General features: G+C 38.6%; 1 protein-coding gene across 3 annotated transcripts in view; it reads left to right on the plus strand.

The window, feature by feature from the left end:
• Positions 1 to 20,696, plus strand: part of RETREG1 (reticulophagy regulator 1) — a 65,866-nt gene that overhangs the window by 1,450 nt on the left and 43,720 nt on the right. Inside the window, exons 1-3 of one of the 3 annotated variants that reach the window (XM_015619222.3) lie at positions 743 to 987; positions 15,007 to 15,113; positions 16,853 to 16,883. In XM_015619222.3, coding sequence (XP_015474708.1) covers positions 758 to 987; positions 15,007 to 15,113; positions 16,853 to 16,883 — 368 coding nt within the window. In that variant the 5' untranslated portion in view covers positions 743 to 757. Of the gene's footprint in view, positions 1 to 742; positions 988 to 1,293; positions 1,316 to 15,006; positions 15,114 to 16,852; positions 16,884 to 20,696 lie in introns of those variants that run through there. The other 2 variants (XM_033512145.1, XM_015619223.2) reach the window with 2 other exon arrangements.

Raw genomic sequence — 20,696 nt, forward strand, 5'->3', positions numbered from 1 at the left:
CAGCCTGGCTTTGAATGCTGCCAGTGATGGGACATCCACAATGTCCCTGGGAAACCTCTTCCAGTGTCCAACCACTCTCACAGTAAAGAATTTTTTCTTAATGTCTAACCTAAATTTCCCTTCTTTCAATTTGAACCCACTACCCCTTGGCCTATCACTGTAGTTCCTGGCAGAGTCCCTTTCCAGCTTCCCTGTAAGTTCCCTTCACATACTGGAAGGCTGCTATGAGGTCTGCACACAGTCTCCTCTTATCCAAGCTGAACAGCCCCGACTTCCTCAGCCTGACTTCGTAGAGGGTGTGTTCCAGTGCTCTTATGGACTTGGTGCTCTCCTCTGGAGGTGCTCCAGCTGTGCCTGGCTGTGGCATATACACAGGAGGAGGAGATGACGGACAAGTCTCACTGGCAACACCTCCCGGTGGGCTTCACCTTCCCAAATCTAGAAAAAAGCTGTGTTGTCCAGCTTTCCCGCAGCAAGGAACCGGAATGCTCAGGCCGGTCTCTCCTGCGGCCCGGGCACACTCCCGCCAGGGGCGGCAGCCTCGGGCCCGCTCCCGGCACCTCCTCCCGCCCGCTCCCCGCCCCGGCGGCACCTGCGCGGAGGCGGGTGCGGGGTAACGCGGGGGCAGCGCCGGCTCCGCCCCGGGCCCGCCTCCGCCGCCCCGGCCCGGCCCGGCCCGGCCCCAGCCCCAGCCCCAGCCCCAGCCCCAGCCCCAGCTCCGCCCGGCCGAGCCGCAGCCCTCCGGCCGCACCGAGCCATGGCGAGCGCGGCGGTGCCCGCGCAGCCCCAGGAGCCTGAGGCCGCGCAGGAGCGAAGCGGGACCGCGCCCGGGGAGACGGAGCCGACGGAGGTGTCGGGCAGGGCCGGGGCGGCGGCGGTGCTGGGAGAGACGGGGCTGGCCGTGGGCTGCTGCATCGCGGCGGCGCTGAGCTGGGAGCGGCCCCTCCGCAGCCTGGGCGGCTTCGTCTGCGCCAACCTGCTCTTCTGGTGAGCCAGCCGGGCCGGGGTGGGCAGCGGGGCCGGGGCCGGGACCGCCCCCCGGGATGGGAAAGCCCCCGCCCGGCCCGTGCCGCCCCGCCCGAAGCGGGCGTCTCCTACCCCCGCCCCGCGGTTCCCTCGGGCCCGGGAGGAGCGTTTGCCCCCCTGCCCTCCTCTCCCGACCGATCTTCGCGGGAAGCTGACCCGCGCCCCCACAGCGAAGGAAGATCCTGCTTTTCGCTTCACCTGCGCCGCGGCATCCCCTGCCCTCAGGCGCCGGTCCGGGTCTGGCCATGGCCTCGCACTGAGTGCATCTGCTTGGACGGGTTCTTTCACCGTAGGTTTCTGCCCCAGCCTCGCACACACGCACGTTCTGCCCCCATGTCCCACAGCGTGATGCGTGATGATGATGATGAGGAGGAGTCTCAGATGGAAGCTGAGCAGGGCGGCTGCAGGACACCCCGCCGAGAACTCGCATTTGTCAGAGGGGAGATGAGCCGCGGGCCCGCATTTCTGTGCAGAGTTTTGAAGCCTGCTGAAATCAGGTCCCGGGCCCATCGCTACTGCTGTGCTGGTGCCCTGGTCCAGTACTTTAGAGTTCACTTTGGATATTTGTGCTTTTCCAAATTGGTGGCCTACTTAGTGGAGTCTTAGTGAAGTGGGCACAGCCGGAATGTTACTGCAGTGCACCAGTTCTCTTTTTGGACTAAGCTTTTTGTAGCTGGAGACAGTTTAGTTGAATAAACCCCGGAGATTAACATAGGGATGTGTTCATTTGGTTTGTCATGTCTCTTCTGTTCATTTCAGTAGGAAAAAAACTTGTTTTCCTATGTGAAACTTCTTCAGGGTTTTCCCATGATCTTAGGTTTTGCCAGTGCCTATGATTTTTGTTTTCTGATATAAAATGTGGTCGTATGCCTTCTTAATAAAGTAGAGCGATTTATAAATTAGTATACTGTCTAATAATACTGCAGAGGCTCTTAGGATCAGAATAGTGTTTCCTTTCCTGTGGCTAGAACTGCCTCCTTTCCTCTAAAGTGAATAAGAGGTAAACAAGCAGTGCAGTGGATTAATAGCAAACTCCTTGGTTCTCTATAACCCTAACAGTGTGATGTTTAAACATGAGATCCAAGTCATAGAAAGAAAACCTTCTGGATCCTTCTGCTGCACAAGACAATCTCTGCAAAAATTTTCAAAATAATTTTATCCTCTTTGATCCCAGGAGCAGAATGTGTGTGACATCTAATTTAGGTTGACTTTTATTATCTGCCTTGCTCTTAAGTATCCATGGTAAATCCTTTCATTGAGAAAGTTACAGGGTTTTGCTCTCATTTTTTGCATACTTCAGAGGTCACCTGTTCCTTCAGAGCCATTTGGAGAAGTCATAATGCTTTATATTTCTTTTCAAGGTGGCTCTGATAAAATTTTCAGGGACAACATCTAGCAGAGTACATTTCCATGTCTCAAGGAATAGTAGCTGCTAGGAAACCCATTGGCTATTATTTTGCCATATTTGATCAAAAGCAAGGTATAAAATGCCTGCATTATTCAATGCCTATAAGAAATCTCCTTTGGTAGTCTTACTGGTAACTTTTTATGTGACCAGTATTTGAAGTTATTTTTTCAAAATTCATAGCTCTCTCTACTTTGTGAGTTTCAAGATGAGTTGGAACAGCAAAAGTCAGGGCACGGATTGCTCATTTTGATTTGGTGGTATGGTACCTCAGAAGGAAGCTCACTATCCTAATGTCAGGGAGTTTTGAGAGGTGTGAACAAACTAAGAAATGTGTTGAAGCAGCAATGATGGCCACTAAACTTCTGTGGTTTGAGAACATCAGGAAAGATCTAGTTAGCAAACCCATGAAATCTGACGCTTTGAAAATTAAACTCATTTAAATCTAAGGTCACATTTCCCTGCTTTGGTGTTGGGAGAGTGTTTGCAGCACAGTGTGTTTGCTGCTTCACCTTTTCTTGTTTGAGATCCAGTTGGTCAGCCTGGTTTGCAATGACTCAGTCACTACTGCTTCAGGACTAGGAACAAGTGTCCACCCCTGCTGCCTGTGAAGTCTCTTCTGACAGGGCTTTGTGCTGGCTGGAGCCTATAGGTAGAAAGAACATTTCCTAGTTGCTGTTTCATGTACCTCTTCTTTCTTTGTCGTGTGCCTGCAAGTATTCCTGCCCCATAAGGGGACCCCCAGTGCATGTGGCCTCTAATCAGGACATCTTGGAGTTGAGAACTCTGTATTGCTGGGTGGGAGACTTCTTCCACTATAGCAGCAACAGCCGTGGTGGAAGAGGGAGAAAGGGGAGGTGAGGATTAATTTTACAGTTTTCTGAATTTTGGAAAAGTAACACCAGGTCCTTCCTCCCATCCTTTTAATTTTGATGGGACTGTTTTCCTCATGGTTAGTTTAGCTCTTGTATGTACACCCATCAAAATACTTTGTGTGTAAACTGTTGTGATAGGAGCTACTGAGACTGAACTGTTTCTCTGGTGTCACAGGATTTATTTTTTTAATATATTCCATTGTTGCCTCTTTTGTGTTAAAAATAACTTAGCCAATATACTGTATATAAATGCATTTTTGGTGGTTACTACTAGAATATTGTTCTTGTTAGTACAAGAAATTTACTAACTTAATTTCCTTCTGATTTCCTTGATTTTTTAATATTCCTGAGAAATTGTTGTAGACTCTTTAATGAGAGAGTAACAAAAGTAGACACAAATCTGGCCACTGTAAAAGCATTTTTTAGTTGCCACCTCCATTATTTTTTCACCATGAACAGCTTTAAGCCTCTTGCCCCAAATGAACATGACTGAAAATCTTTAAAATTAACAAGGGTTATATTTATATGTATTATTTTGCACCTAACCATCTGAAATATGATTTAGATTTTTGTGCTGTATATAGTTTGCAGACTGAAGTCAAAATAACTCAGGAAAACAAGGTCAGTTTTGTTTTTACACTTTTACATTTTTTTACATTTTTACATTTTACACCCATTGTACTGAAAAAGTGTTTGGCCCAAGAACAGAGAAACTCTGTGCTGGTACCAGAAGTTCACTCCAGGTGTTCTAAGTGTTAGGCTGTTTACTGATAAATTTCAGTCTTGGGTTTAATCTTAGCTAAATATTAACATTCAGTCCTAGATTTTTAAGCTAGCATTCTGTCCTAATGATTATTCCCCGTGTGTATGGAATAGAGGGGATAGTGGCAGCTTTTTGTTCTCCCAATCTGTAATTTTAAATTTCCTCAAGGTCAGAGGGACAAGTTTATTTTTAGTAATTCTGTACTGTCCCATGTGTTTTGGTAGTTTGTAGATATCTATTTCAAATATGTGTTTTCTTTCAGGAGATAAATGTTTCAAACCTAGGTACATTCATCCCTGCAAGGTCATCCCTATATACACCAGTTGCATCTGTTCACCAATTGCCCAATTTCCTCATTTCCCTAGGATATTTTGTGAAGGGAGACAGCAGAAGGACTAAGATGTAATAGATCTTTCCTCTTTTCCCGTCTCCTTGTGGAACAATTTTATTGCATTGCCCATTTTCTGTTCTCTTCACCTGCCCAAATCCAAATTTTTCTTTAAAGATTCAAGTATACCTTCTGACTTGGGAAGGTATATTTGAACGTTACTGCAGGTCTGTTTTTAACAGTGTTACATGATGTTATGATACTGGTTCAATAAAGTAACAGACCAATAGTGTAAAATGCAAGTATCAATCCTTGATTTAGACAGATGTGCAGGCCTACTTTGCCATTAAAAATAGTCCTTTGTCACCATCCATACTCACATTTTTTGTTTGTTTGTTTGGTCTCAGACCTAGTGAATATTTCCATTGTCTGAGAGAAACAATCAAGAGAGAAAGCAATATTGCTTATATCTGAATTGTCTGTGTGCATTGCATCAGGTAAAGATTGTGTATTTTCCAGACAAAAAATCTAATTGCTCTTTAAATATTAATAACAAAACACACATTCAAAGTTTAGAGGTTTGGTGTGTTTTGTTTTTAAGTATCCAGTTTGTTTTAGGAGTTGTTATTGAAGTGTTTGTTTTGTTTTAAAGTATCCAGTTTACATTAAGATTTGTTTTTAAAATGTTTCTTGAAATCTCTGCTTGGCAATGATAAAGTATACCATGAAGGGATCTCAAAGTACTTTTAATTCATTAATTTATTCTTCCAATGTAAGAAAGCAGTACCAAGCTAAGTATTTCTTTCATGTATTTGCACACATGTAAATGCAACCACTACTATACCTTGATGGGCAGCTTGCCTGTAAAGCAAGATTTGTACCCATTTAGAGAGCTGTGTCCATGCACAATGTATGCTTGCATTTTTATTCTTTGTTACAAGAAGAAAACTGACCTTCAAGTCATGCAGCAGCCCTGTTTTATATATTTGTGAACATTTTTGTTCACTATCGTTTCTGATTGTGGCTATCACTGGAAATGTAGTCTAGGAAAACTACTCAGGAGATTCTTGGTGGCAAAATGTCAGATGAAGTGAGAATTGGAATAAAAGAAATCTTTGAAGTCAAAACATAAAGAAAAATACATGAAAATTAAGTGAGTTGGAGTAAGGCAGGGTATTGGTATTCTGAGGCCAGTTTGTAGTATGCTGGTCTTCAGGTCACTTGATTAAATTTGTGATATCATCCAAGAACACACAGATTTTTTAGCACCCAGATGCTAAATGCCATTTTGAATGTGGGAAATTTTGGTCTTTGGCTGTCTTTGTTAGAGGAAATCTTAAAGCTACAGTCGTAGTTGTTTTGGGATTACTTTCCTGAAATCCAAAGTAACAGGATAGTACACAAATGAATACTCCTGCCTTAAATTCTAGTAAGAGTTTATGTCTCTGATCACTCAAGTATGAATAGTAGAGTAGGTTAAGTATTGACATTATTCTTTTGTAATGTGATTCATTATCAGAAGAAAAAAAAATTCTGGTATAGACAGTTTTGAAATTCACTGTGCATTCACGTGAATGGATTTCTCATATGGTTTCTAGTTTGTTTCTTCTAGTCTAATAGTCCTGACTTATTTAATTTGCTGCCCTTTGCTAAGTCTTTGTAACATATTGGTATTGAGATTTATTTTATTACCCCTAGTACAGCAAATTCCTCATGTTTCTTCAAGCTTAAAAAAATATTTTTGGTTTGTTATTTTTTGCTTCCTAGAAGGTGGTATTCCAAAATACTCTTCCTCAAGAAGAGCTAAAATTCCAACCTCAGCACAAGTTGTGATATAATTTTAGGATCTACTTGATTTACCCAGGCAGTTTTAGGCTTCACTTTTTTTTTCTCCTTTTTTTCTTTTTTTTTTTTTTTCCCCACTTTTCCAATACAAATAGTGAAAACTTTTGAAGGCTTGGAGGTAGAAAAGTGGAGCAGAAAGTTAAATTCATTTGATTTAGTTAACAAAAATAATTAAAAGCCATTAACATCTTTTTAGTGACAGTTTGCATACTTTTGGCTGAGAGATTAGTTTACAGGAATGAAAATTGACATTGTTTAAGAGCCAGGTGTTACATAAAAACCTGGACAGTTGACAGCATTTTTCAACCAATAAAATGAACTCAGGGTCAGTCAGAAAAGAAATCAAGTGGGGTAATTGAGGAAAAGCAAGCATTACTGAACAATTTAGGATCAAATTTAGGATGAGAACGTTATGGTAGATGGAAATTCAGAATAAAGGAGGATAAAAATGCATTGCAGCATGGCTTGAATTTATTCTGTCTTGCTGAACCACACATATGCTGTGTTTAAAGCAGTTGTTTCAAGAGAAAAATTATAATTTCTTTGTGTATTGCTTCAGAATAATGAGACCTTTCAAATAGTAAGTAGAATTTTGAGAACAATGGACGTTTTAGGGGGATATGCTATGCTCCATGGTAGATGTTACAGGACTAATGAGAGCATTACAGAAAAGGAGATTTAGGGCAGCACGGTAGAGGTGCTACTGCTCAAACTGCTGCTACTGTATGAGAAAATGGGATTAAGATTTCTTCTGTACTTTGCCAGAGCACAGGTTAATTAAGGTCATTGGGCATTTGTCTGCAAAAACAAAGGAAGCTAGGTTATTTGATGTTATTTGTTTAAATCAAAATAATTTTTACTTCCATGGAAATATCATACCCTGTTTTCACTAATGTAACAGTAGAATTCAATGTCATGGTAGACTCAGAAGGTATGCAGTTTAGGTCATTTAAAATTTATCCTTCTCAATTGTTTTTTATGTGCCTGTCTGAATGCAACAGGTTGCAGTAAATCCAAAAATCCTGTGCAGTAATCCAAAAGCACAAATATTGAAACATGATTCTAACGGCTGCATTCCTCAAAAAGTTTCCTTGCAAACAGTGTGAGATAATTTTGCAATGTGAAATTATTAACTTAATCCTATTTCACAGACCACCAATATACTTCCAAATATGCCAGTTTATAAGCCCATTTGTCTTTGGTGATTAAATGCAAAGCATTGGTCTAGTGTTTTTTCTTAGAGACTTATACTATTTTTGGTTTTATTTAGACTTATTTTTAAGAGCTGGTTTCTTGAGTTGGGGAGAAAAAATACACAATTTGAATTTCTTTCCTATGTGTTAACTCAAGTTAGCATTGTCCAGCCGTCTTTGCTTTCTCTCTGAAACTTGTGCACAGACCTTCCGGAGAACTGTCCCTTCTCCAGATGGCTGTCAAAGTAACAGTAATTTAAATTTCTGTGAGTCTGTTTCGTAGGACAAGAGGTTTATTTATTATTCTTTTTTTTTTTTTTTTTTTCCCTAATATGCTCTAGAAGGTTTTCTAAAGAAAAACTGATTTGGTCTGTGCTTTCTGGCTGAATAAATAAGATCCTAATCTTTTCAATGAAACCTGACAAATAAGCTCTTTGAATAAAAGGTTGATGGCTGAGTTTTCTTTGTCTTAACAAAGAAAGAATTAAAAAAAAAAACCAGCAAGTTTTAGAATAATAAGCATGCCTTTTCTGCTTGAGGCTTTTTTGTTTGGGTTTTTTGGGGTTTTTTTTCAATTATTTGTTTATGTACCTAGTGATAGAATTTTCAGATTTCTGGGTGCTATCCACTCTTTGCTAGCTGGAACATAGGTTACTGTCGTGGTGTTAAATCTATTGCTTTTCAGTACTTCATTTTACTCTGAAATATTTCAGATACCTAAGTTTTTGGGTGGATCTCTGATTTAGGAAAAAAAGTGAAGTGAAAAAATTGTGTTTCTTTCTAATTTATATTTTTATGGAAGCTTTCTAATTTATTTCTTTGTGGAAGGTTTTTCTCCACTAAATTAGATCAGATCTAAAAGATTTTTATTGTACATGTTTTTAAGAAGCTTTCTATTACATTTCACAGGTTTTCAGCTAAACAGATATACAGCTTTCTAAGATGATAGGCACCCAGAGTGCATACTTTAAATTTTAATTAAAATAAGATGTGGAGCAAATGCTTTTGAGATTATTTTATTCAATAAATTATGCTTTTTAGAAGGGTGGGGAGGTATTTTAGACTGAATTTAGGTCTTTGTTCCCTCTAAAATTTTTGACAGCACATATACAGATGTGTTTTTTTACATGTAATTCCCTCTCTTCAACACAGAATCTGCTGTACCAATTTTTGTGTATTTTTCAGACATACAGGTCAACAGCTAAATATCATACAATAATATTGTATCAAATTATCTTCTATAAAGAGATTCTACCAAAAAATATGTCCATAACTTACTCTGCCTTAAGTGAAGATGTACACTTTTTGTGTAGGAATTGGGAAAGGATTTTTGCACTTTAATTCTTGAACAGTTATCTAAATACTTTGGCTCAGACCAGGTGTCTTGGTTTCAGCTGGGATGGAATTATTTTTCTTCCTGGTACAGTGTTGCAGGTGCTGTATTTTGGATTCAGCATGAGAACAAAGTTGATAACATGCATCGGTGTTTGCTGAGCTCACCCTAATTCAAGGACTTGTCAGTTTTCCATGCTCTGCCAGCTAGCAGGTGCACAAGAAGCCAGGAAGGAGCACAGCCAGGACAGCTGACCTGAACTGGCCAAAGGGATTTTCCAAACCACAGTGTGTCATGCCCAGTACACAACCTGGGAGGAGCTGGCCAGGAGCTGCCCATCACTGATCAGGCTGGGCTGAGCACTGGTCAGCAGGTGGTAATGTGCCTCACTGGTCTTTCTTGAATTTTATTCCTCTCTTTTTTGTTGTATCACATTTCATTTATTATTATTGTTACTCCTTTTAACTTTATTTCAATAATTAAAGTGTTCTTAAGGCCTGGCTTTTACTTCTTTCCATTCTTCTTCCCATCTCACCAGGGTAGGAGAAAAGTGAGCAACCTTAATTGCCTTAAATAGTGTTATACCACAACACCAAGATGTACTAAAATAAAAATAGGAAAAATACTGGATTATTGAGTTCTGACTTCAAATGTTTTGAATACTTGAGGCTTGGATTTCAATATTTGTAGATACAGCATTTTGATATTTACAGAGGCTTAATATAGAATCATTTATATAGAAGAGCAATTCACATAAAAGTTGTAAATTTAATAGACATAAAAAGCAGGATTCCCAAACTTGCTTTGGGATGGTTTTTTGATTAAGAGAATTTAAGCATTAAATTACCTGTAAATAAAATAGAGCTGAATATATATTTTTCCTTATTGATTCAAAGCAGGGCAAACAAAACGATTGACCCAGTGATCAGTAAGGGCATGAGCTTTCTGGTACTACCTTTACCATGTATTTCAAAAATGTTGTTCAGACAATGTGCTTCATGCTGTAATTAGAAGAAAACAAGCCCTCTTCCCCTTCCCCAGAACTCTTGCTTGAGACAGTCATCAGAATTTATTGCAACCAGACAGGTGTAGCTCGCTCCAGCAGTAAGTGTGGAAGAATGGTCTACATTCAGCTCCAACAGGAAACAGTTACCACCAGGAAACAGTCATTGCCACATCTTTTCCTCACCCAGATGCCTTCACTGTAGATGTTTGTCTGAAACAGTGTTAGGGGGCTCCCTGTAAGAGCAAAGTACACATAGCTTTGAAATTAGCAGTTCAGTATTCTCAAAATGCACTAGAAATATCTCCTCTCCACAGGTGAGGGCCATTCTCTGTGTGGTTTGTGTCATAGGCTGTGCTTGCTTACCGGTGTCTGATTGGAAGAAGACTGGTTCTATGGAAAACTCAGGCTGAAAGGTGTCAGTAGATTTTCACCTAAACATTTTATGAAGAAACAGTTTTATACCATTCTGCACTCTTTAGAGCTCCACAGAATTACTCTGAAGAGTTTGGCTTCTGGTTTTAAGATGCAAATATGAGTTTGTGGAACACAGAACTGAAGTACAAAAATCACTCATGCAGGTAATGAATGTGCCATTAAAGCTGATGGTGAAGCAAAGCTCCACGCTCACATCTGTGTTATTGACAGCTCTCATTTATTTATGTGATTATATCTGGAATTCATCTAAAGATAGATGGTTGTTATAAATGTACCTGCTAAGGCTTTCTAGAAATAACTAGCACTGGCTGTTGATAGTCTAAATACTTTAATTTTTGATTAAATATTTTCTTATGTTTTGTGTTCATGAAGTGCAACTCATTCATAGTTCTAGAATATGTTGTAAAAATCTTAAAACCTTAACAGCTTAAATTAAGTAATCAAATTGATTTACTTAACATTTAAAACAATTTGGTAGGTCTGTGCCTTCCCTGTACCTCATGATACAAGTAAAAACAACTTTTGTCATGCCCTATAAGTTTTTCATTATGTTTACTGACTGCAGTATATGATACTGTTAACGTTCAAAATTTCTTAGCTGGATCATGCCACTTGAATAGTTTTGTACAATCTGATTTGTGCAGTTAATTGTCCCAGGTTCTCTGCACTGAGATAGCTGCCTTTTCAAATTGACAGTATTGACATATGACCCATACCATAAGGAGCTGGAGAAAAGACATAAAGGAGAAGGTACTTCAGGCTACTTTTCTATCTTCAGGTTCACTGTCATGAAGTTGAAGAATTTCTACTTTTAATTGTGGAAGTTGTCAAGTTTTGATTCTTCCTTGTGCAGTTTAGAATCATTTCAGTACACCTGCAGTATAGCCTGGCCCAGAAACAGAAACTGTTGTGCCTTTAAGTTCTAAGGTCAGCATCTTTCCGAAAAAATATTTGCCAACCACTTCTTATAGGCTAAAATAGTCACAGAATGAAAATACCATTCAGGTTGGTAGGGACTTCCTGAGGTCTCTAGTATGACTTGCAGCTCAAAATAAGGTCAGTACTTAATTCAGATCAGATTGCTCAGGGTTTTGTCTTCACAGCCATCAAGGTTGGAAATTCCACAACCATTGTGGACAACCAGTGCTTAATTATCCATCGATACCGCTCCTATTTCATTTCACAAAAATGGTTTCTCAGTCTTCCACAGTGGAGTTGAGTGGCAGGCTTGGTTCCATCACACTTACGTTCTTCCTGCGTAGAAGAATGTAGGTTGGAAAGGCAGCCGGAGGTCAGCTAGTCTGGCTTGCTCAAATGTGCTCCAGTTGGAACACGTTGCTCAGGTTCTTACACAATTAAGCTTTTGAAAGTCCTGCTCCATAGTGGACTGCCACCTGCTTAGCACCTCCAGTAGCTCTTGCACTTGAATGCTCTGCACCAGAGGACATCCTCCACAGTGAGGCCACTGTTGCCATCAGTACAGGGGGCAGGCATCTTGTGCAGCTCCAAAGCCAGGTGGCTGTATCCTCCCACCCCTTGGGGCTGTGTCTGAGGGCCTTTCCTATTCAGGGAGTCCTGTTTCAGACAGTGACAGGGACTGAGTCCTGGGCACCTCATGACTGGGCTTTTTAGAGTCCTGCACTGCCTACAGCAGAATTTCTTGTCCCCTTCTTGTGCAAGCTGTCCTGTTAACTGAAGTAGTTATCTGGAGTGCATAATTCTATACATTGTTTTAACCTTTGCTTTCTTCACACCCTCCCAGCACCACCCCCCCTTTCAAAAAAAAAACCCCAAAACAAAAACAAAACCAAACAACAACAAACAAACAAAAAAACAACAAAACAAAAAACCCCGAAAAAACTCAACCATTCACAGAATAAGAATATGGCAGAATTCCGGGGGGAGCAAGCCTTGGTTATGCCTCTAGTAATGTTTTTTACTTCCATACCACTTGTAGAAGAAATAAAACAATTTGAACTTCAGTCTGTTTAGTTTATTGCTTAAAAAAGAGAGCATGTTCAGTAAGCTGCTCTTACGTAGCATTCTTCTACAAAACAGGTGTGTAGTATATGAAGATGTCATTCTGGAGCTTTTAATTCTTGTTAGATATGTGTGTTAGAAATGCTTAAGAGTAAAGTCTGTTATGGTTCTTCAAAACAAGGAGAGGGAAAAATGTCCTAACCACATCAACTGTTAGTCTGGTTGCAATGCATCATATTGATAATTCCTAAAAGAATTTTGAATCCTGACACTGGTAGCAAAATAAGTGGTTTTCAGATCTCAGCGTGTTGAACTAACCTTTTGAAAAGCTTATGATAGATACATGCCAAAAAAGCACAAGGGGACCTTATCAGCTTTTCACCAGGAAGGGCTTCAAGGACACCGATCTCTGGCATATGGATCACAGTTTTCTAATTTGGTTGCTCTGGCACCTGAGGGCTGACACAAGCTGGCTGTTGAGTAAATTTACAAGGAATGATCTTTCATGCAAGGATCACAATCTAGGTAAAGAGGTAATAGTGTTAAGGCGTGGGAAATTCAATCAGAACAATTCAAAGCTCTCCAAATAAGTGAAAAGTCCTTGTTTGGTAACTACATTACTTACTTCAACTAGATTACAGCTTTTTCTTTGAACATTGGAGCAGAGAGACTGCAGTACTGAGAAGGTGGAATGACATGACTTGGAAGCATCTTTCAGAGAGGATGCTACCTTGTTAATCCTTGTTTGCTAATCCTAGTCCGCATTAGCGCAATTGTTTTTAACAGCAGGTGACAGCTGTGATTGCAATGAAACTAACAGTATGCTTTACTTGGGAGCATAAAGTAGGTCAAACATGTTCTGTGCATTTTTTGAAAGATACACTAAGCCTTCTTAGTAAGCATCTGATCTTACCTCGAAAAGCTAGTAAGATGTGTGTGTACATACACATGCAGACACTTGTGATAAATTTTGGTATTGATGTATGTGTTTGAGGCCATCAAAACAATTACCAATGGTAATTGCTAAGTCAGGGCATTCTGTGTGATTGTATAAACATTCATGCACAAGCACCATGAAGACCTATAGAACAGACATGGTATTAAGCCCAAACAAATTGAAGGTCTGCATTTGTTATAAACTTCTCTGCCTAGAAGTTGGATGAAATTCTTCACTTGATTTTTCTATACAGCATCACATCTCTCTCCCCAGCCCATTGTCAATAAATTAAGTAGGCTAAACAACGTCTTCCATGCAGTAGAACTTAAACACAATCAAAGTTTTCTAATGCTGACAAAAAAATAGTATGACAACATGATGCAAAGCTGATGTGAGTTTTAATTTATTGAGCTATGATTGGGCAGTTCTGATAGAGGTTGCCTTGTAATAATTTTTCTCTACACTTGTTTTTCTTGAGCTGGCTGAATTACACAAAGGTGCTGATTTTAAACATTTATTTTATAGAATAGTCTTATAACTCAAATTCTCTACAGATATAAAAACCCTTTATATTTGGATAAAACCTTCAGAATGAGCTTATAAGTTTGTATTGGAATTCATATACTGGTCTGCTCAGGATGATTGGTATTATGAGATTGTGTTAAATGTGAAAATTAGTGGCATGGGTATTTTCTTTAAAGCAGTATTTTTGAGGTTTTCAAAGAATACTGGAGCAGTTTGCTACTACAGCAGTGTGTCCTGAGCTTGTCAGAAATATTGTGAAGTCAATTTTCTTTCAAAAAAATCCAAATGTGCTCAAAGGGTGCCTCTATGCTTCCTGCAGTGGCCATGTTTGCTACTATTTTCACTGCCCTTCCCCCTCTTTCTTGCAGAAAAGCTCTGCAGCAGATACAGGGTAGCCAGCTGCCCTGTTTTCAAATCTGAGAGGTATCTTGAAAACATCCCAGCATTGTATAATTTTTTTTTCAGTTGGTATTCTCATTTGGACCAGTCCCTTGGACAGTGGCTTTTTACTGGTTTTGGCTGACCTTAACTTTTTTAAGTTAATTGCTTTTACTTTGAAAAATTAAGTTGTCCACTATTTCTGTTCAGATCTCTGATTTATAGTGCTCAAAATCAGTTATGAAAATACTTTAGCATTTTTTAGTTAGTTGAATTTTAATTCTTTTTACTTCACACCCTTTTTTTTTGTGAATTGGGATATTTGCCAGTAATACAGATAGAAGAGCTAATCTCCAGACACACCTGGATAGCAAAGTCAGTAGTGCATGAGATTATAATTCATAATTTCTCAGTCTAGGGTCTGTTTGACTTGACTAGACATGTTCTAAAAAATTATGTAATTAAAAAAAAAATTCTGTTATGAAGACAAGTTATTGTTATGCTGTGATATAGATTTACCTCATCTTTGAGTTTGAAAGAATGATTTATATAAAATCTTGCTATATCTTGCTAAAAATCCCACATGGGTTCTGTGGGAAACAAAAATTTTAAACTTTTTTTTTTGTGCATTGTGCCAATTCAATTAATTTTCATGAAAGCACAGTTAATTTAAAAGTAGTATGTTTCCATGCAATAATTAAAATATTTTGTTTTCTTTATTTTCTCTGTGTGTAAATAAAAGAATGGACAAAATCCACTACAAACTCAGTGTTTAATTTTTGTATCTTTAAATACCATGCTAGGAGCTCTCAATATTTGCTTCTCATGGAAAGGTTGTGGGGAGAAACTGAATTCAATTATTACAATCTGAGTCTATTTCTTCCTATTTCTTTTCAGTATTAGTAGTGGCTATAAGTTTTTGTATGCTTCTAAAGAGTTTTAAAGTATTCAACATTTATTTCTTCTTGACATTCTAGGTTTGTTGCATTGACCCCTTGGAGAGTGTATCATCTGACTTCTCTCATAATACTTGGAGTGTTAATTCTTCAGATAATGAAGGATTTGGTATTCTCAAAGATAAAGGGTAAGTGAACTGATAGAGTTCCATGCTTAAAAACCTGCAGTTTGGGGCATGCTAGTTCATTCATAAAGCCATGTCAATATTATGATTATTGTAAAAGTATCAGCTAATTTTAGAGAGTGATAGTAGATCTGTGATGGTCTATTGCCATTTCCAATGAAGTTCTGTATTTTATAGGAAGGGCATTAGGAGATTTGTTTTAGCATTTAGATGAGTGTAACTGTTATCAGTGGACAGTCATTCTTGTTTCTTAACTGCTAGGTCTGAAAATGCATTCTTTGCTAAATACAAGGTTTTCCTAAAGATTAATACTTCTTCTGACATTAATCATGTAATTATTGGAAATTTGGGGACATTAAATGTAAAGAAGTGAAGTTTGTAAATAGATAGAGAAATTACCTATCTTAGCACAGTTGAAATAAGAAGCAAGCATTATTTTCTTTTTACTGTGTGTAGCATTTAGTTTCCAGTGTGTATAAAGTCTTATGTGAATACAACCAATTTTGAAAGGGATTTTGGGTTTGTTGGCTGGTCTGGTGTTTTGGGTTGGTTTGGGTTTTTTTTTAATTCTGTCCTGTACTTCATTAGCATCTTGAAAATTCTTTGACAAAATGTTCATCCTAAGTTTTAATTTTCATTGCCATGAAGTTTTAGTTTTTTTTCAAGATCCTTTTTTTGTCTTTTGTTTGTTGTTAAATCCCATGCAAAGTGTTTGAAAAACCATCTGAACATAGTTCAAAAGTAGGAAATCGGTGTCAGAGTAGCATGGTATTCCTCTGTGATGTACTAACACATCATTTCTGACTGCCAAAGCCCATTGTTCCCTGCTATGTTACAGCAGGTATTTGCTACCTTTTCTGAAGTATGATTTACTGTCATTCCCTTTTCTGGGAGTCTTGGATACCGTTCTATTTCCTGCTGAGTATTAAAAGCCCAGAGGCCAACTTACAAATCTAAACAGGATTTGATTTTTTAAGCTCTGTGCTGTATAAATCACCACAAGCATTGAACACCTTGCTGGCTGGAAGACAATGATTTAGGTAAATTCACTCGTACCTGTAAATAATATTTTTGTAGTGACCAAATCCAGGATGCACCATTCTCATGTTTGTGTGATTATTTAACCATTCATTTTAGAGATGAGGATAGGAAGATCTCTGTTCCCTAGCTTATAGAATAATTATTTACAGTAGTAAACTCATTTATTTTACTATTGCCTTTGATGCCATTGTAGACAGAGTTGAAGAAAAATCAGGTTCTCAAAGTAATAGTGTAGGAGTCTTGTAGTAATGAATAGAAATCAATGAAGTGCCACTCACTCCAAAGAGCAGAAAAAGTTCTTCCCAGTATAACACATCTGTGTAGCTGCTTCATGTTTCCAGCCAGCCACTAGATGGCAAGACTCCTACAGATTAATGAGGAATGTAGGGTGGTTGTCAGTGTATAGAGGTAAAGGGTATGTTGATGTAAAAGTTATGTTCATTATCATCTTCATGATATCCTTCCATGTGGAAATGTAGCCATAGAAGATCCTGACTTTTTCTGTTTATGATTTTAACTGTATGTTAACTTTACAGAAAGCAATTCAAGAACAGTTGCTGTAAGATAATATAGCTTTCCTGTTTGACCAATACAGAGAATTCCTTGGTCATTTTGTCCCAATTCTGAGCATGTTCTATGCATAAAAAATAAAAATTCTGATTTAGTGCATTGTGTTTCATCTTACATTCCTACAATTGCAGGTGCACAGCTTTGGAGGACCATCACTGGCAAGTAGGTATTTTATTTTTAATGCATGGTTATTTATTACTTTATTTTTTATAGCTGGCCTGGATTTTTTTTTAAAGTCTGTTTTCCTGTAATAAATTGCTGAATTATTTTTATCTTAAAATATTTTCTAAGTTTATTACTGCTTGTTCATAATTTTTAATAAATAGTTTCCTCTGATTTGAGTTCTATTAAACTATAGAGTAACAGAATATTTCTATAAATGCTTTTTCTTACACTAGGATTATCATGATTTGTGTTTTCTGGGAATTAGTGCTTTCTTTGAAATGCAGAGTAATACTGTGTTGGTCAAGGAGGTAACTTTTAGAACTTCATTTTACCAGTGCTAATGACTAGAAGTAGGTAAGCTTGCTGGGGTTTCTCTTTAAATCAACACACGTAATTGATCACTATAATTGCCGATAAATATTAGTTGATAACCCTATGAATAGAAAATTATAATTCTGAAGCCTATTGACATGTCATTGACCTATCTTAGGCAAATGTTTATGTCATATTAGTGTAAAGTATATAATTTATTTAATTTGTTGGCAGTTGTGTTGGTTCCAGCCAGGACAATGTTAATTTTTGCAGTAGCCAGAAGGGGTGTGGCCAAGACCCAGAGGTTATTCTCTACCACTTCTCTTCATTTTCCAGGGATGTGGTAAGGAGTCCCTTCTAGGTCGAGTAGTATAGCAGCCAGGGTCAGGTTTCGTTGGGGTTTACACATGGCATGTGAATCTTTCACCCACCATGTACACTCTGATATTGTTGCTGTTGCTGTTTGTTATTCTTTCTCATTGCTGTTTCCTATAAATTGTTCTTATTTCAATCTGTGATCTTTGCATTTTATGTCTCCATTACTCCTGTCCAGCCCCCCACAGGGGAAGGGGTGATGGGACAGTGAGCGAGCAGGGTATGGTTTGGAGTGTTTCAGTGGGAACACTGAACTGGGGAACATCATTCCTCATCCACAGCAGCAGTATAATCAGTATCTGAATGATTTGCAGACAATCCATTTTCAGAACAAAAGATTGCATATTTACGGCATTATTCTTCTAAACAGACCACCAGAATTTATTATATATCTGACACAATTTGAAAGCATATCTGCTGGTACACTATTGTCTTATAGCCTGACACTGAACAAACAGCAATGCAGAGTTGAAAAAGGGAAGATGCCAGGTTTTGTTCTTTTCCTAGAGACAGATACCAGTATCATAGCAATTACAGGAAGCAGTTCAGATGTGCATCTCCTGTTCAGTTTCATACCTCTGAACTTCCACAAGTATGAAATCTCTTCAGACTTTCCTATAAGCATGAAATGGAGCAATATGAAATTGATGACAGCTTAGATCATGAACTGAGCAGAGTAAAATGCTTCTTTTACCATAGCTGGTGCTACTTCATGTGTCTGTGTAGCATGGCAGTGCTTCAAAAATTTTAATTGAGAAGCTATTGCTGTGGCACAGTTGATTAGTGTGATTTATGTTTCATTTCTTCCACCTGTTCTTTGTGAGAGAAATTTACATAAAATTAGTAAACTGTCTTTTGGGGTTTTGAATCTGACTTACCTGTCTGTTTACATTTGAGAAGAGGAAAGTGAAGAAAGTCAAATTTTTTGTGAAGTGAAAGGAAACATAGATTTTTGACTGCCTTTTGTTTCCATGGAAATTAATTCTGCAGTCTGATACATTTTTTTTTTCTTATTCCCCAGTTCATCCGGTCCCCAAACCAGCATAGTTTATTTTAATGAAAATAATATAAAGAGTACTTTAAATATCTTGGATTCACATTTTCAGTTGTTCAGAATCCTGGACTTGATTTGCTGTTCTGTGGGGAGACAATGCAGAGAGTGAAAAAGAGAATTTGATGAGCTCACCATAACTCGTGCCCTTAGGTAATATAATACAAGCATTGTATGTGTCCATCTAGCCCAGCATCTGCTCTCTGAAGGGGTCCAGCCAGGAGAAGCATGACCTTGGGTAATGTCCTGCATTAAAGCAGGACAAGCTTGCAGGGTTCTCCTGGTGTACTTTCCCTACAGCTTCCTTACCCCCACCCCCATCCCAAGCTGTTCTAGGTGTACCTTCCATCAATTTGTCTTGTTGCTTTTGACCTTACAAACTTCGGCTGTTGGCAACATCCTGTAGCACAGAGATCCACAGCTGAACTATGTGCTTTTGCAAACAGTCTTCTGCTTGTTTACTACTCTATAATAGTTTGTAAGCTCTTCCTTTACTTTTTTCTTGTTGGAAGAAATACTGAGCAATTACTCTCTATTAGTGTTTCCTGCAAGCTGTGATTTTATAAGCTTCTGTCCTGTCCTGTTCTCTTCAGTTCATGACTGCTTAATTGTTCCTAAAATAGAGGTTCTCTGAATTTTGATGTCTTTATTGTGCTTTTCTGCATTTTGCTTCCATTTCTGTGCTCCTTTTTGTTGAAGGAACAAAATTACAAATAGCATTCAGGGAGATCCTTGGACTCCCTGGATACATTGTCCCTCTCTTCTTTTAATAATAAATCCCAACACTGATTTTTTTTTTTTTAACCTCTACTGAGCTCGGAGATGATATTTTCATGGATATATAATCTCTTCAAGTTAATGTGCTGAGCAGTAAAGATCAGCTAAAAGCCCATCTGACTTTAAGAGTTTTTGTTTTGTTTTTTTCCTCTTTGAATTTCTTCACATTTCATCTGCCTTTTTTCAAGAAATCATGTGATACTTGATTAAATTCTGCTGTTGTTTGAGACTGGTCTCTGTCTTTACCAGAATAATTCCTCTAATTTCTCATGGCTTCTCAAGTTCCATAAAAGCATTTGGTGAGAGACCTTGTTGAAAGCCTCCTCAGAAATCCAGGTGAATTTTTATAGACATCAGTGCTCATCTAAAAGCAGGTTCACTTTTTGAAAGGACTGAAGGTTTGTGATATGATGTCCTTTACAGCTTACATTAGGACAGGCATGCCTGTCCTTTCTTAGTTTTCCTGACAGTTTGCACAGAGCAGAGATGAGTGTTTAGTAGTTTGCAGTTCTCTGGCTCTTGTGTACCTTCCCTAAAAATAGATATTGCTTTAGACACTTCACAGTCCTCTGCCTTAAGGCAGCTTTAAGAGACACTGTTTAACACAAATGAAATTTCAACTGTTGCACCCAGTCTTTCATTTGTAGCTTTTATAAGTTCACATAAAGACTGCATTTGTTTGCACAGTGGGTGAGTTTTTCTGAATGCTACTATAAATTTTGACTGTGTTGAAATCGAAAGAACTGCTGTAAGATGTTGAGGCTGGGTGCATGGTTCCTTTTCATTTTACTCAAAATTGGGTATGAAAAACTGTTTCCATGTTATTATATATAAGCAAGACTTGCCAAGTGTATCCCTCTATCCAGCAGAGAATCACCTGCTCTTAAGTAACTTACAGGGAAGAAATGTGGTAGGTCTGTGATACTTTCAGTGAGAGACAACACCTATTCTAATAAATGTCTATTCTAATAAATTAAATGTGTGCATGATTTTTCTTTGGCACCATGCCCTACAACCCTGCAGCCATAGTTTGTAACTGCCTTAAGGTCCATGCAGAATGGCTGTGTGCAGGCAGGAAAGGATTTCTGGTCTGTGCCAACTTGGAAACTGCTTTGGATTGTTTTGGCAAGTGCTAGTTGGCATCTGCCAGAAATGTGCCAGGAGCTATTTTAATGGTTTAACTGCAGAACTGACCAATTCTAGTGCCTGACAGAATTGTCACACAGTTTGTTTTATCAAAACAGATGTAGAATTTTCTGAACAGACTCATTTCCTGCCCTTCATTTTTGTTATGT

This window comes from Parus major, chromosome 2 (genome assembly GCF_001522545.3).
Source record: "Parus major isolate Abel chromosome 2, Parus_major1.1, whole genome shotgun sequence".
NCBI classification, from domain to species: domain Eukaryota; kingdom Metazoa; phylum Chordata; class Aves; order Passeriformes; family Paridae; genus Parus; species Parus major.